General features: G+C 42.8%; 1 protein-coding gene across 4 annotated transcripts in view; it reads right to left on the reverse strand.

The window, feature by feature from the left end:
* The window catches only part of FAM184B (family with sequence similarity 184 member B), a 90,657-nt gene that overhangs the window by 30,215 nt on the left and 42,999 nt on the right, over nucleotides 1-17,443 (reverse strand). For 3 of the 4 annotated variants that reach the window (XM_090035667.1, XM_090035665.1, XM_090035669.1), the window contains 5 exons: nucleotides 13,690-13,825; nucleotides 13,432-13,583; nucleotides 12,409-12,615; nucleotides 10,637-10,747; nucleotides 8,468-8,605 (listed from right to left, as the gene is read on the reverse strand). In XM_090035667.1, the coding sequence (XP_089891793.1) occupies nucleotides 8,468-8,605; nucleotides 10,637-10,747; nucleotides 12,409-12,615; nucleotides 13,432-13,583; nucleotides 13,690-13,825 (744 nt within the window). The remainder of the gene's footprint in view (nucleotides 1-8,467; nucleotides 8,606-10,636; nucleotides 10,748-12,408; nucleotides 12,616-13,431; nucleotides 13,584-13,689; nucleotides 13,826-17,443) is intronic. The other variant, XM_090035666.1, reaches the window with a different exon arrangement.

Consider the following 17,443-nt stretch of genomic DNA (forward strand, 5'->3'; position numbering starts at 1 on the left):
GGAAAGTGGGTTCAGATCTTTTCAAGCAGAGTTGGGAAGTGAATCCATATCCCTTGTTCCCAGAGGGAATGCTCCAAGCACAGGATTAGGATTTTCCCCATGGCCTTTTGGTATAAGTGCCAAAAACTAAAATATTGCAGATAAGCAGCAACCATTCATTTTGACACTTTCCAAACAGATTATTTGAATCAAAACAAGCTGTTTTAATGCTTCTGATTTTTTTTTGCCTTTGACTGAAGTGATTCATCAAAATTGACCCAAATCAGTGAAAAATGTCAGCTGCCCAAAAACAACATATTCAGTGAACAAACAACTCACTGACAAAATTTCACTTAGCTCTACTGCCAAGATAAGAGTTAGGGATCAAAAGCTTTTATAATAGGAAAACCAAGATAACTCTGGTGAATCAGACATTCCTGTTGCAGCTGAAACCTGAATTAACAAGTTTCTATGTCTGCTAGTGATGCAACTGGCCAGCTAAGAGGCCGGCAGTGGAATTCAACTTTTCACTTGATCTACTCAAATCAATAGCAACCGAAAATTACAATCTGGCAGCTCTCACAAGTGATCTTTATAAAGAAAATTGACAGTCTCAGCCCAATTTCTATAGGGCAGAAATACACATCTCAAACCAACTTCATCAAAACTAATTCCTTAATCCACAGAAAACCTGAACTATTCCTACCTACTGTCATTATTCACACATGGCAAGCAAGAAAAACTGCATATACAGTAAAAAATCCCCCTTCTTTGTGAGCTTGGAGCATTCTGTTACTATGAGATACATTTAGTGCCATCTACTGGCAAAGTTATATGAAGTTATTTTTTAGAGGAACATGACTAGCTGAGAGGAATAAGCTTTTAGTTTTGTTTGTCCTAATGTCTTAAATAGCAATTAAGCTGAAATATAGATCTAATAAATAGATCCAGGTGTCCTTTTCTACATAACAGTAAAAACATGTACAATCCTGACTAGATGGAATGCAGTTAAAAGTCCTCCTCCAGTTGTTGTTGGTGGCGATACCTCACAGTTGAGTGTGATCACTCCCAGGACAGTGATCCCTCCCCCACTACAAGTAACTTGGTATTGAAAAGTCTGATGCCTAGTCTGCTTTTCAGACTAACTCCAAGCCCTCTGAACATGGAGGTCCTGCTAGTCTCACAGGCAGTGGGAGATCCCTGCATGCAGTTCTGCTAGTCTTTATTCATGTGACTAGTCTTCACTTACTTGTGTAGTCCAATTAGTGTCAAGGGCACTACCTGAAGAATAAAGGCTTCATATGTATGTAAATGTATGAAGGATCAGGCCTTCTTATTCAGATTCTTAATTAAAAATGGGCTGATTTTTAACATCTTTTTGTAATATTCTAAGGGACTGATTACATTGAGTAAAAATACTCCCAGTGTGAGAAGATGCTGGACAAGCTCCTTTTACCCACTATCCTTTCTAACGCAGATGTTATTTTAGGTATTCCTAAGAGAAACGGTTCATTATATCCAACTTTGTGATTGGGCCTAAGATAATATGAATACATTTATTTTGTCTTATGCCTATTGAGTTCAGCCATTTCATCATGTGTATTGGAAAGAAAGCACTTCCTAACATTTTAGGTATTGCAATTCTTAATAAAGCAAGCTTTCAAAATAATATACCAGTAGTCAATGGTATATGATCTCTCCTGTATCTGTTGGCATAATGCACACTAACATTAATGTACTCCTGAGTGCATTTCTTTTTTGAGCTCAAATAACACTTGAGAATAAGCAACAAAAGATAATACAAACACAAAATGTCAGAGAATCAGGTTTCCCGTAAAAAGAAAAAAGAAAACAAAAGAGGAAGCCTCTTCATCTTGTGAATAAAATATTTATGAAAAAAATCAAGAGGAGCGTTTGAGTTCCAACTGGGCTCCCCAGGTGAGGAAGCTATCAGACTCTCCTGGGGGGAAATTAATGGTTGCAACCACTGCTGACAGTAAGTGGAAGATCACACTGACTAGAAACAGACTGATCCGTAAATCAACAGGGTCTCAAAAGATCATGCAGGGAAAGAAAAGTGGAGAGAAAGGGATTTCCTATTTCAAACATTGTATTTTGTCCAAATAAAGTGAGAAGCAGGAATTATATAAATACAACAGACATACCAATCATAGGATTAAAACAGTTGATTCAAGCTCTTCCTTCACAAAACACTATTATTTATAATAAGGAAATGGTGCAGAACCAAAAGCTGTATCCTATCAAAGCTGCATTTTTCTTGTCATTCAAAGAACGAGAGTGCTTTCAAGATTAATTAGGATATGCCCTCTCCACAGATCATTTTGCTATCTTCAAACCTTTTGTAGTATCTCCCTGTTTCAAAATACCTAGCCAACTTCTCAGCTGGTTTAAAATGATATAGCCATTTAAGTCAATGAGTTGAGGATCTAAGCTGACCAGTTTTATTTAACATTAACAGAACTACCAGAAGAAACAGATTATATGCCTTTGTATTTTATACCCTTTTCCTGCTGTTACACAAAATGAAACCACTAGAGTGGACTGTTTATTGTAGTTCTAATAAAGCGGTTCATATCCTCTATCCACCAAAGCTGTCCTAGCAGTCCTAAAGGTACAGCAAATTGCTTTTCCACAGTGCCTACCAAAGGCAGCAGTATTTTTTTTCTATGTCCTGCTGAATTCTTTTCAAATTTTGAGGGGAAGCTTGTACCTGCCCTAACAATAGCTGATTTTGGCCTCTCACTCTCTTCTTAAAAAAACACAGGATAATGATTGAAATAAATTGTCCAACGCAATACAGAAGATTATGTATTAGAGTATATAAAATCTTGCATAAAACCTAAGAGGTTTTATCTTTATTCACTCATATATAGGAACTCTTTAGTCATCCATTTTGCCTCCTCTTAGTCTAAGCAGGGTCATCCCTAACTAAACCATCCTAGACAAATGTTTGTCTAATTTGCACTTAAAAATTTCTAATAACAGAATACTGGAAGAATAGGTTGATTTTTAAAGCTAATTCTAACATTCAAGTGAATGTAGAACATGGGATTGGAAAGGGCTTCCCAAGCTATCAAGGTCAGTCCCCTGCATTTCCAGGCATTAATTTTTTCAAAAGGGTCCATAAATACATGGACATAGTGGCTGGATATAAGGGTGTTCACTCCAATTCCTCTCACAAACCACAGCTATAGAAGACCCTAGGGATAAAAGGGATGTAAATGTTTTACCACTGCAGTGGTAGGAATTTGTGAGGTTAAAATTTGCTCAGATAATCTTAAAAAAAGAATCAGACCTTGCAGTACAGAGGGGAAAAAACAAAAAACAAAAAAACAAAGAAGAGTCAAGCAGGGATCTGGTCAATGTGACTGGGGGGAGGGAATCCTGACTCCAAATCTGGCCGTTTTGAAGTGAAGCAGGCTATCAATCATTGTGACGTGAATGGGCTATTTAGGTTAGCTCCTAAAAGCAAAATTATCTTTCCCGTTTTATATGGCAGATTTTGAGTTACATTATCCTTCTCTTGCTACAGATGTGGAACTCTCTGTCTATTAAGGCATGGGTGGATTAGCAATGCCTTTTTAGGATGGATTAGATGGATGCAAATAGAAGCCTAGTGTCTAAGGTAATCATAAGGCTCCCATTACTGTGGTAACTGTGAAAGACATTGCTGCTAAAACCCCAGTTTATAGACAGGAAGGCTAAGTGAGATTCAGAGGAAGAGTGAAATATCATCACAGCTGAGATCTGCAGTCAAAAGCAGGCCGTATGTAGCCAAGGAAACTATTTTTAGCTCTGAAACTGTATCCAGGTTAGAACTGGATTAGTAACAGCACATTGCCTAACCTTCCAGGCGGAAGCTCAAGGCCGAGCCATTTCAATGTCCCCAGCTGGGAATCTTACCCTTAGCAAAACACAACACTGTGCATACAGTGTGTGATGGTCTCTTGGCTGTGAATATTTATGGCTGCATGAAAGGACAATATTTGAAGCGGGCTAAACTGCTGTTATGGGCAATAGTGCCAACTAATCAAGAGTTCAGACAAGTAGCTTGCAGAGAATACACACAATTCTTCTTCCTCCTTCTGTCTTCCCCTGGTAGATGGATTTCATGTCTCCTTTCACCCCATTCAGATTTGGAATGGTGTTACATATTTATAAACATTACTTACACACAAATGATGTACAGAACTATGGTGAATGAGATTCCAGGTGCTCTCAGGATTACAATGATCTCTTGATTAAAATAGAGGACTGGGAGTCATAGAGTTTCATAGACATCAGGGCTGGAAGGGACCTCGGGAGATCATTGAGTCCAGCTGGGGTCATAGGATCCCAGCAAGATAAGCATCCAATTTACTCTTGAAGGTGTTCAATGTAGGTGCTTGAACCACCTCCAATGGCAGGCTGTTCCAGACCTTGGGGACTCGGACAGTAAAGAAATTCTTCCTTATGTCCAGCCTGAAACGGTCTTGCAGGAGTTTGTGACCGTTTGACCTCGTCATCCCTTGGGGTGCTCTGGTGAACAAACGTTCCCCCAGATCCTGGTGGTCACCCCTGATAAACTTATAGGTGGCCATCAGATCACCCCTGAGCCTACGCATTTCCAGGCTAAAGAGTCCCATGTCTCTCAGCCTATCATTGTAAGATCTGTTTTCCTGACCTCTGATCATGCGTGTGGCTCTCCTCTGGACTCTCTCAAGCTTCTCCATATCATTTTTGAATTGTGGAGCCCAAAAATGGACGCAGTACTGCAGCTGCAGCCTCACCAAGGCCAAGTACAAGGGGAGAATGACGTCCCGGGATTTGCTCGAGAAGCATCTATGGATGCAACCCAGCATTTTGGTCACTTTATTAGCTGCAGCATCGCATTGCAGGCTCATGTTCATCTTGTGGTCAATGATGACCCCCAAGTCTCTTTCTTCTGTAGTGCTATCCAACGTAGCACTGCCGAGCCTATAAGGATGCTGCAGGTTTTTCCTCCCAAGGTGGAGAACCTTGCATTTTTCGGGGTTAAACACCATCAGGTTCTTGTCTGCCCATTTGCTGAGCTTGTCCAGGTCAGCCTGGAACACCCACCTATCTTCTGGCGTGGATGCTTTGCCCCAAAGTTTGGTGTCATCGGTGAACTTGGCCAGTCCACTCCTGACTCCAATGTCCACATCATTAATGAAGATGTTGAACAGTATGGGTCCAAGGACAGAGCCTTGAGGGACCCCACTGGTCACAGGGCACCACGATGAGTGACTGCCATCAATTACAACCCTCTGGGTCCGACCACGGAGCCAATTTCCCAGCCAGTGGATCGTGGTGGAGCCAAGGCCACAACTGGCCAGTTTGGCCAAGAGGTGATCATGGGATACCAGATCAAAAGCTTTTTTGAAGTCAACATATATGACATCAATCTCTTCTCCCTCGTCCAGGTGATAGGTCACCTGGTCGTAGAAGGAAATGAGATTGGTCAAACAAGACCTACCCGCAACAAACCCATGCTGGCTATCTCTTAGGATGTTAGCCTGGGCCAGTCCATCAAGGATGGCCTCCTTAATAAACTTTTCTAAGATCTTCCCCAGGATAGAAGTCAGGCTAATGGGCCTGTAGTTAGCCGGATCCACTCTCCTCCCTTTCTTGAAGATCGGCACCACATTGGCCTTCTTCCAGTCTTCGGGCACTACACCAGAGTGTCAGGAGTTTTCAAAGATCCGTGCCAGGGGCTGGGCTATGTCGCTCGCCAGCTCCTTGAGTACCCTGGGGTGCAGATTGTCAGGGCCGGGTGACTTGAAGCTATCCTGCTTCTCAAGGTGTTCCTTCACGAGTTCAGCATTTATGGATGGTAGGGGATCCCCATCACCCGGATCTCCCTGTCCCGTAGCAGGCATGGGCGTCCCATGGGACTAATGAAAGATTGACGCAAAGTACCTATTTAATAGGTTGGCTTTTTCCTGGGCGTCAGTTGTCAGTTGCCCCATCTGGTTTAGCAGGGGTCCAACGTTGCCCTTGCTTTTCCTCTGGCTCCCCACATATCTGAAAAAGGACTTTTTGTTGTCCTTGATGCTTGAAGCTAGTTGGAGTTCAGTTGCAGCTTTGGCTTTCCTGGTTTGCTCCCTGCAGGACCCAGTGCAGAATAATCCTCCTTGGAGGTGAATCCCATCCTCCATCCTTTGTAGGCTTTCCTTTTTAGCCGTAGGAGGTCCGCTAGGTCCCTGGAGAGCCAGGAGGGCTGCTGTGCCTTCTTGCTGCCTTTCCTCCGTGTTGAAATAGATTTAGCTTGTGCATTGGGATCGCTTCCTTGAGAAGCAACCACTCTTCTTGAACTCCCATCTCCCTGGGGTCATGGTCCCTAAGGGCCTGACTGACAAGCCTCTTGAGCTTGTCAAAGTCGGCTTTTCTGAAGTCAAGGACTTCCGTGTTGCTGACTGACTTGCCAGCTTTATGGCGGATGGTGAAGGTAATCAGCTCGTGGTCGCTGTCACCCAGCTTCCCATCAATCACTAGGTCACCAATTAGGTCGTCCCCCGTAGCCAGTACCAGGTCGAGCAGCGCTTTGCCTCTCGTTGGCCCATAGACTTCTTGAGTCAGGTAGAGGTCATCCACGCACAAGAGAAAGCTTTGCGCCAGCTCAGATTTTGCCGAGTGATCTTCCCATGAGATGTCCGGGTAATTGAAGTCACCCATGACAACCAAGGTCCTGGAGCAAGCGGCCTCAGTCAGTTCCCAGGCGAACTCCTGGTCAAGCTCAGGACTTTGAGTGGGAGGTCTGTAGTAGACTCCCACCGTTGTGTCCCCTGTGCCGTATTCCCCACGAATTTTTACCCAGAGGGTCTCTAGCTGTCCATGCTGGTCGCCAACATCAGCTTGCAAGGACATGTAGCTTTCCTTCACATAGAGAGCTACACCCCCGCCCCTTTTGTCAACACGATCCCTCCTGTACAGGGTATAGCCCTCTATACCCGTGGTCCAGTCATGGGTGGAGTCCCACCAGGTCTCCGTTATCCCAATGATGTCATAATTCTTTGCAATGAGCAGGAGGATGAGCTCCTCCTGCTTGTTGCCCAGGCTCCTGGCATTAGTGTACAGGCAGGCAAGTGTCCCCTTGGGGGCTCTTGCCTTGCCCACAGATTGTGCCAGGGCTGGGGCAGGGGTGGGTGAGTCAGGAGACCCAGGTTATATGCTCTCTTCTGTCAAAGACCTGAACTCCTATACGACCTGAACTGCATGCTCCCAGACAGAAAGCAAGGAGCAGACAGGCACATGGACGTAGTGGCTGGGCACTTGCCAAGAGCTCCACAGGTACACTGAGTGCACCAGCATGGTAACTACACAGGGGGTGGCAGGCCCAGAGGCATGCAAGAGTGGACCCCCTGCTCCACTGGAGTCCTGGAGCCAGGCACAGCTGCTGACAGGCCTGGCTGCATTCTGCTGTTATACCAAGTACTGCAGAGGAACACAGGCCTGAACAGCCCAGCTAGGGATGGGATCGGCCACTCAGCAATGTGAGGGTAGTTCCCAGTCCTAGGCCTGCTGCATGGTCCCTGCTGCCCTGCACTCCAGTGCCTCCCCCTTAGCTGCAGGACACACACCAAGAGGAAGTTCTGGGCTCCACTGCCACTGTGATCACAGTTTCTGGTGGACATCACATCTCCCACAGGAAGGAAGAACAGGTACATTACAGGCACCACAGGCCCCATCTCCCCAGCTGGTGGCTCAGACCCACATGCACTCCTCCCAGAAGCATCGGATGCAGCTGACCATGGGGCTGGCAGCTGCCCCCAGAACCAGGGACAGCTCCCCCACCCCCTTGCCCCAAGTCCTGACCCCTGTGCCCCCTGCCAGAGTTATCCCCAGTGTCCCCTACCAACCTGAGGCTGGCACCTGGGGAAGGCTGGAGCTCCCCCTGGCTGGTGCATGGGGGCAGAGCAGGGCAGGAGCAGCCCTAGATAAGCCTGCTCCTGTTGGGCTCAATTCGCTCCTGACCTGGGTGCACAGGAGTCTAATGTGTCCAAATTTACTATGCGGTAAATTCAGGTGCATTAACTGCATGTGTATATGCACCCAGTGGCATATAGAGATGAACTGAAGCAACTGATAAACTAAAAGAACTAGAAAAGGTTCAGGATATGCTTATGTTCAAGGTTTCTGGGAAATGAGTAAAAAGCCTACAGTACTACTTTTTGATATTGAAATATACATATCTAATGTGGAAAAATGGAAAAAAAAAAGCCTTTTAGCCATATTTCTGTGTCTTTGTATACCGAATTATAATAAATCAAGGAGTGATTTTACAAATATGTGTATATAAATATCAGTTGTAGAAGCACTATTGTTTCACCTGCTGTAGATGTGTTACCATTAATGTTCTCACTGATCCAGCCTATTAGTTGGAAAAAAATTGGTGAGAAGTGATTAGGTGATTAAGGAGACAGAGTAAAGAAAAGTCTAATTTTCAACTTAAAATTATAGCGGCTACCTGCACCTCAGTAGCTTCACTGTGTAGGCTATCTAGTTCTTCCTGCTCATTGTGAATCTTTCTGGAGTAAGTTTGAAGACATTCTGAAAATTTGGGTATATCCTGATTTTGACTGATGAATTCTTGCAGTCTTGAAACCTAGATTACCAGGAGAGAAGAACAAGAAGTCAAAAACTTCCATCACTGAACCAACATTTGCTTATCTTTACAAACCTATAAAACTGATGGCTATAAGTTCATTGATTATTCTGGAAAAGGTACCAAATGCATTAAGAAACTACTGCAAGACCATTTCAGGCTGGACATAAGAAAGAACTTCTTTACTGTCCAAGCCCCCAAGGTCTGGAACAGCCTGCCATTAGAGGTGGTTCAAGCACCTACATTGAACACCTTCAAGAGCAAATTGGATGCTTATCTTGCTGGGATCCTATGACCCCAGCTGACTTCCTGCCCTTTGGGCGGGGGGCTGGACTCGATGATCTTCCGAGGTCTCTTCCAGCCCTGATGTCTATAAAATCTATGAAATCTATGAAAACCTTTAGATAAACAAATAAATATGGTACTTATTATCATCAGTTCTTTTCACCATTGTATGGATTTAATTGGTAATGTCATGAAAACAAATAATTTTTTGTTCTCTGATAGCTTGTTCATAACCTTCTCAGGAGAAAAAAATGTTAAAAATATTCACATGTAAAAATTTCACAGCATACTATAAAAAAGATATACTCTGGAAGGTTTTGAAACAAGTGAAATTTTCCTAAGAGATTTGGGCAACATAAAAGGAACACTTTAGGAAAGGGCAAAAATGCATATCAGGGCCATGCAAATCAGTCTTCAAAATTGTCAGCATTTTTAAAGTTGAAGTACTTACCTGGATAAATAAGCACTTTTTATACCATGGCATTCTGCTTTTATTTTAACTAATTATCCACAATCATAGCTTCTCTACCCATTATACTCCATTGGATTCATATTTTGGCTAATGTACTCACTTGGCAAATGAATATTATTTAGCCCATTGATTATACATAACTGCTGCTACCAAGGAATAAGCAGGGTTCCGATGCACCTCAGACATTTATCTTCCAGTTGACTCTATTGTAACTACACAATTATACATTTAAAAAGTATTACATTTAAACTGTGCCTTTAAGTGCAACCCTGAGTGAGAAGATGTGTAGAAGCCACACATGTGTAGAAACCAGGAGCCACTGTGCACATCTACACATGCATTAATAGGCCGTTGTTATGGTGCATTAAGTTTAGTACCTCTAATATGAAGTATTAACTAAATGCACAGTAACTGGCGCTACTGCACAGTAGTGCCAGTGCATGGTCTTTTCATGATGCTTAGTGTGCAGTAGATTAATTCTACTGTGCATTAGCACAGCTTTTGTCATGTTGCACTACTGCACAGTAGAATTAGTCTACTGTGCATTAAGCGTCTCATGTGGGTGTGCTCACTGTGTCACAGATACACCTCTAGGTCACAATTTTCTTCTTCTTTCTTACTCTGAGAGTGGTGGTAAGTTGTAAATGCAGTATGTTACTGCCTGTTCCATGCTGGCTCAGCTACCCTAGTCAGTGAACAGAAACCCTACTCTCCATTCCATTCCTTTGCTCTCTTGACCCCTTTGCTTCAAAGAATAAGCAAGCAGCTTTCCTTATCCCTACCATCAGATTTTTGCACCCCAGGAGGGTCATTCCCCACAAAGCATCCACCACGGCAAAGTGGGTCCCCCTCTCAAAAGGGCCTGCCTCAAGATTTTGTCCCACCTCTACCAAAGCCTCTCTATGTCACTGTTTCCAGAAGCCTGGAGCAAAGATCTGGGAAACGCATCTAGATGTGTAAGGAAGGTTCTAAGTCTTATTTACCCTCTGCCAGGAACCCACAATTCAAGGCACAGTCTAGTCCTGGTTGAGTTATATTTCTCACCAAACAGCTATCAAAAAATAAAAGATACAGTACTGTATGAATCTCAGACAAAACAAAAAGGATTTTAAGTCTTTACAGACATTTAAAAACAACCATTTCTCGTATTTCTTGGTATGTTCATTCCATATTCCCTTGGATGTTAGTTACAGCCAACATTATGAATCTCGTTATGAATTCTTATCAGAATTCAGATTCCTTTTAACATCAGGGTAGAATTATACCCAGCATACCTCAAGAGAGGAATCTTGAAGTTTCCCACTTAGGGCTTCTTTCTCTCTCTGCAGCTGCTTTATTTCATTCTCAGATTTCTTTCTTAGTTCCTCTAACTGTTGCTGAAGCTCCTAAAATTGAAAAAGAAAGAAACACTCTAAGATGCATTGTTTCATTTCCAAGATTTGAGGCATGTGGACAGGCACCAAGTAGGTGGTGTGTGCTCCAGAGTGGTGTTCCTGTGTGGCACAGAGGCAGTATAGGCATGCTCAAAGAGTGAAGTGACTTGTCCAAGGTCACTAAGAGGATGGATATACAAACAACTTATGCCAGGGTAAAGGAGGGTGAGGATTTATCGCATGTCACCTGCTTCACAGTAACTGCCCACATGCATGCTCTCACCCTGTGATAAGTAGAAGCTAGCTACAGTAGCTGAGCCCTCAGTGAAGTGAATTACCTTTATTTTACATTCCACTTACCACAGGTTATGTGGGTGCACACAAGCAGTTTCCACAAGGCAGCTGATGTACAATAAGATGCTGCCTTCTTCTACTCTGCCGTAATTTGTATGTCCTGTATCCTGAGAGAATAAGTGGGAGCACTTAAAATAATTGTCTGCTCACACCCAGCTCTGTCCCCTAGGTCACATTGTCGCTCCACAACAGGTTGCAAGAATATCGGTAGAGTGCATGGGTACTGACTGATGAGATACAATGTTGTGCTGTCATACTCACTACTTTTATAAAAGATCGTTCTGAACCACAGAAATGTAGGACAGAAAAGAACATCATGAGGTCATCTAGTCCATCCCCTTGCTTTGAAGTTTCTCATCCGTTGCTCTCCCCTAGAATTTCTCCAATTTGTCTATATCGTTGTAAAGGATGGTGCCTGAAATTGGACACTGTCCTCCAGCTGAATGAAGCACAGTAATTATCTCTAATGTTCTGCATGCAACACTCCTGCTAATACATCCCAGAATATTTGCCTTTCTTACAACAGCACCACGCTGTTGAGCTGTATTTGTATTGTGACCACTATAACTTTCACATGCTTTTCTGCAATGCGACTGCCTAGTCATATGTCCCCTATTTTGTATCAGTACATTTGATTTTTCCTTCCTAAGTGTAGCGCTTTGCTCTTGTCTTAACTAAATTTAATTTTATTGATTTCAGACCATTTCTCCAATTAATCAATACCATTTTGAATCTCAATCTGTTCTTCCAAAATGCATTAGCATCAATCTATTTATTTCAACTTATTTATTCACAATTTTGACTTTCTCACCAGACCACCAATACTTGCACTCTGGACCTAAATCTATGAGGTGTTACAAATGCCCTCAAATTCTGTTGCCCTTCAAAAAGATTTCAGAACTTTTCAGGATTGGGCCGTACATTTATAAAGTGTATAAGCATTTATTGGATCAACATATTTGAACTCTGAAGAGCAGAGATCCATAAAAATATAAAGCCGAGTGGAATGTACAACCACCATACATTATTTCTTGGGACAGATTTATATTAATCACCCCAATATCATATTCAGGCTTCCAAGCTTAAGTGCTGCTAAGTACTCAGTTGACATACCAAGGATAAATTCACCTTCATGTCTGTGAAGCTTTTTATAGAGATACACCAGCTCAACTCATGTTTTAAAAACATAGCAATAAAATCTTTGCATTTTCCGGTAACTCATAGTACCTCCAATAATGATAATTCAAATGATGCTACCATGACCAATGAGATTAAATACAAATGAATCAGACTATGTGTTAATTGAAGAACATACCTACCTTCTGCAATGTTTTTTTTTCAGCTTCCATGGAAGCTTGTACTGACTTGATTTCCAGTGTGTGTTTTTTCACAAGGTCTTCCAACCCCTTCACCAGCTGCTCCTTCAAACGCATTTTCTCCTCATCTGACTGACATTTGATTTTGCAAAATTCTTCTTTTTGCCACTGCTTCATATCGTCTTTCATGGTAGTTGCAGGGTCCTCAGACTATAAAACACATTAGCCTTATAAATGAACAAAATCAAGGTAAAATCCTGGAGTCTGTGTTGTAAAGGATTTCCTGTCCAACAGGGTAAATTCCATGGGAAAACTTTGGTTTTTACTTTTGTAAATTTTAATGGACTGATCCAGGACTCTTATATCTCTTACAGTTAAGCTTCTTCACACTGTTCACACTGCAAATTGCTTCTGAAGCTAGGGATCTTCCCAAGGACAGTCCCTCATCCATGGAAATAGAAAGAATTTATTTTGTCCCCTGTTATGTCTATGATAACAGGTATATTTTTCCAACATCCAAGTAAACTGATCCATGAAGGGAGCTAACAGATAATAAGAAATTGTGTTTGGGTCGGCTAATTAACAGGACACATTATGATAAAGGAGTTCTTAATATGGCTAATTAGTTAGCATTAATAGCTAACAGCTCTTATTTTGGAGCTAGGCTACTTTTGGTTAAGATTCTAAATAAAATAGACTGTTTACCCTTTTTATGTTAATCAGCATTTCAGCCCAATTTCAGTGGAAGAAACTTGCAGCATGTTTCATAAAAAATTGTACTACATATCTACTTTGGTTAATTTATAAGGTGCAAATCTACCCGACCTTCAACTGAAGTCCCCAGAGCCACCCATGTGTTTGAAGTAAGCAGTAAAGCATGTGCTCAAGTGCTTTTGCTGCAATGTACTCAGTGTTTTGCAGGAATGATTCCTACAGGTTTGATCCAAACTCCAGTGAAGTCAAAAGAAAACCTCCCACTGATTTCAATTTAGAGTCCCATGCCATAAAAAAGAGGGGAGCAAATACCTGGTTTGGCATCTTTGTATCTTCACTGTCTTTCTTGCCACCTTGGCTCTCTTTGGTGGAAGTCTTTTGTTGGAGCTGCACTATCTGGTCTCTCAGTTCATCTCCTGGATTAGCAGCTCTGCACTGGGCATTCACTGGAGTTTCCATTCCTTCTGTGGTAGCAAGATTTACATTTCAAACATGTTTCATTTGGAATTTTCAGTGTAAATGACACAAAAAGGGAAATGTTTGAGAGAGAGATATTAATGAACTTCTTACCTGCTTTCCTCAGTATTTCATTCTCCTGTAGTATTAGCTTATCTTTGGCAACAGGTAGCTCTTCCTCCAGTTTTTTCATTGTAGTCTTTGACTCCAGAATATCTTGTTTTGATTCCCTGAGCTGTATCTCCAAGTCCTGAAATACATGTGATTTCTCTGTTATGCCTATGTATGGGGGTTTTTTTAACTCCTAAAGATAGGTACCACCATTAAAAAGTGGTAAGTAACCAAAGTTGCCATTCAAAGACAGAAAATATAGATTGGCAATACAGATTCAAAATAATAATAAATAGTAATAAATTTACAATAATTTAATCTAATAACTAATAAGTAAACATTACTTTTACTTAAGTAATAAGTAAACATTGATTTTACTTAAGTAATAAATAAACATTAATTTTACAGTCTGGCCAAGGCAGGACTGGAGCTTAGGCTGGCTACAACAATTAAGGACAATATAAAGTCCTTCAACAGATACACAGCGAAAAAAAAGAAAACGCAGAGTAGCATAGGGCCCCTGCAGGATAAATCAATGTCAGTTGGTGGTTGACGCAGAGAAAAAGGCAAAGCTCTTCAATGAGTTCTTCGCTTCAGTATTCCTTAATACTGACCAAGACAATCCCCCCCACCTTGAGCACAGACAGATGTCCAAAAGGCAGCAGACCACCAAAGGTTTGTGCTGACTTAGTTAAAGAGCACCTGGAAGGGCTGGATGGGTACAAGTCAGCCAGCCCGGATGACCTCCATCCACAGGTGCTGAAGGAAATGGCCAGTGTCATTGCTGCACCACTGGCCCAGCTGTTTGAGCTCTCATGGTGCTCCGGCCAGGTCCCTGAGGACTGGAAAAAGGCCAACATGGTGTCCATTTTTAAGAAGGGGAGAAGAGAGGAGCCGGGTAACTTTAGGCTTACCTCTATCCCTGGGAAAATACTAGAAAAAAAATCAAAGAGCATATTTGTGAAGATCCAGCAGAGGAAACGATGGTGTGTCACAGGTAGATCCTGCCTGACAAAACTTATAGCCTTTTATGACCAGGTCACACACTGCCTTGACACAAGAGCTGAGGCCAAGTTCATCTACATAGATTTCAGGAAGGCCTTCGACACAGTTTCACACCCTATTCTCATAGGGAAGCTAACGGGCTGTGGAGTGGATGCCTACACAGGCAGGTGGGTGGCTAACTGGCTTAGGGACCACACCCAGACTGCGGTGGTTGACGGGTCATTCCCAGTCTAGAAGAAGGTGGGAAGTGGGGTCCCACAGGGTTTGGTCCTTGGGCTGGTATTGTTTAATATCTTCATCAGCGATTTGGATGAGGCTGTGGTGAGCACCCTCTCCAGGTTTGCAGATGATACCAAATTATGGGGCAAAGTGAGCAGTGAGCAGATACAGGCTGACCTGGACAGGTTAGATCAATGAGTGGAACATAATAGGATGCAATCCAACAAAGACAAATGTAGTTCATCTGGGACCCCCAGTACACCTACAGGTTGGGGGATGTCCTCCTCAGCAACTCAGAGGCTGAGAGAGATCTTGGAGTCATAGTTGACTCCAAGATGAACATGAACCAGCAGTGTAACAAGGCCATCAACAAAGTCAATCACACCCTGTCATGTATTAGCAGATGCATGACCAACAGATCAAGGGAGGTGATGCTCCCCCTCTATGCAGCATTAGTCAGGCCGCAGTTGGAGTACTGTGTCCAATTTTGGGAGCCACACTTCAAGAGGGACACGGAGGATCTGAAGAGGGTTCAGAGGAGGGCCACTCACATGATTAGTGGTCTCTGTGAAAGACCCTACGAGGAGAGGTTGAGAGATCTGGAATTCTTCAGCCTATACAAAAGACGGCTGAGGGGTGACCTTGTAGCTGCCTATAAATTTATCAGGGGAGGACGGCAGAGAATTGGGGATGCACTGTTTACCAGAGCACCCCAGGGAGTAACTAGGAATAATGGGTGCAAACTAGTGGAGAGCAGATTTAGGTTAGACATTAGGAAGAAATTTTTTATAATAAGGGTGGCCAGAGTCTGGAATGGGCTTCCAAGAGAGGTGGTTCTATCACCTAACTTGGAGGTCTTGAAGAGGAGGCTTGATAATCACCTAGCTGGGGTTGTCTGACCTCAGTCCTCTTTCCTGTCCAGGGCAGGGGGTTGGACACGATGATCCACTGGGTCCCTTCCAACTCTATAATCTATGAAATCTATAAAATTTAATAATAAAAAATACAGAGTTTTAATGTACAGTATTTTTGTGGCATAGCTTGCTATGGTTCCAAAGGTACTCTGCTGTAATGTCTTTGCCCTCAACCAATCAAAAGGGAGTCGGGTTCAGATCCCCAAATCCAGAGTGGCGGAGTGCACATCCTACCATGCATAAGCATAAGGACCACCATGTATGAACTACAGAAAGAAGACGCGATGGCCCTAGCAAACCAACACAAGATACAGGAGGTGGTGAGGACAAGAGATATGGTGTTGCTCATGGACTTTCTCCCCAGTGACAGCACACAGGATCTTGCACAAGGACCTGCAGAAGGAATACAGAGACATGGACTGGCAAGTAGCCCAGAGCGGTGACACAGAGAGTGGTAAAGAAGCCAACCACACTGCCCCAGAGAAACCTGCCCGTGGGAGGCAAAGACAACTGACCACCCTGTGTTACTGCTCATATGCCAAAGGGATGCAGAGGAAAGTGTTCAGACTCCTCAAATTGGTGACAGTTCAAAATCCTAACCAGAGAAGCAGCGTTGTTTGGCACCTGTCCAAGCAGCAGGAGACCCCAGTGGTCCACTTCAACCAATTCATCTGCTTCAGGAATTCACTGTGGAAGACCACTGGCAGAAAAAGTGCTTTGGGAAAATGTGTTATCTTTATCAGACCAAATAAATAGTTGGAAAAATTGTTCTTTCCAAGTCTTCAGGAAGAGGGAGAATCTGCTGTTGTTTTGTGTTCTCCTGGATGAAATAGAAGCCAATGTGCAAAATGCAGGTCTGTGAAAATACAAATGCATGGCAATAAGGATCAGAAGCCATGGGAGACAATAGGTGTGAGACAGGTAGGTGGTGGGAAGGGGGAAAGGAAAATGTTGCTCTGGTGATAGAATGTAGCTGGTAAAATGTAGATGTTACCTAGGGTTATTGGATGGAAGACAGGTTATAATGTGCCATAAATTCAATGTCTATATTTAGTCCTTGATTTTTTGTATCCAGTATATTTATGAAGTGAAGTTTGTAGGCTCATCTACAAAAGGTGTTTTGTATATTCCCTTTCAGGATTACAACTGAGAAATTGGAACGAGAGTAGTTCTCTTGTGAGAAGTGTGCACCACAGGTCATTGGGTACTTTTGTCTTCGAAAGATTTTTGGTGTGCGTTCATTTTGGTACACGGTTGTTTTATTTCTCCTACATGTTTTTCATCAGCACATTTAGTGCACTGGATGAGATATATTACATTTCTGGAGGTGCAGGTATAAGATCCAGGAATGGTGATGGTTCTGTTGTGGGATGTTGTGAGGTAGGGTGTCACTCAACAAGGACACTCCTCCAGAGAGATTGAACACACTTTTGAAAGAGCTACCAGGATACCACGTGAAGAACTGCTGCAGTACAAAAGAAGATTCCCCACAAATTGCACACTATTAGTTATGACATACCATCCTTCCTTAGAACCTATACGGAAAATTCTCAGACAATTACAATCCATACTAGAAGACCAGTTCTTAAAGAGATCTTCCCAGAACTACCCATCCCAGC

This window comes from Crocodylus siamensis, chromosome 2 (assembly GCF_052110815.1).
Source record: "Crocodylus siamensis isolate JL-2025a chromosome 2, ASM5211081v1, whole genome shotgun sequence".
NCBI lineage: Eukaryota > Metazoa > Chordata > Crocodylia > Crocodylidae > Crocodylus > Crocodylus siamensis.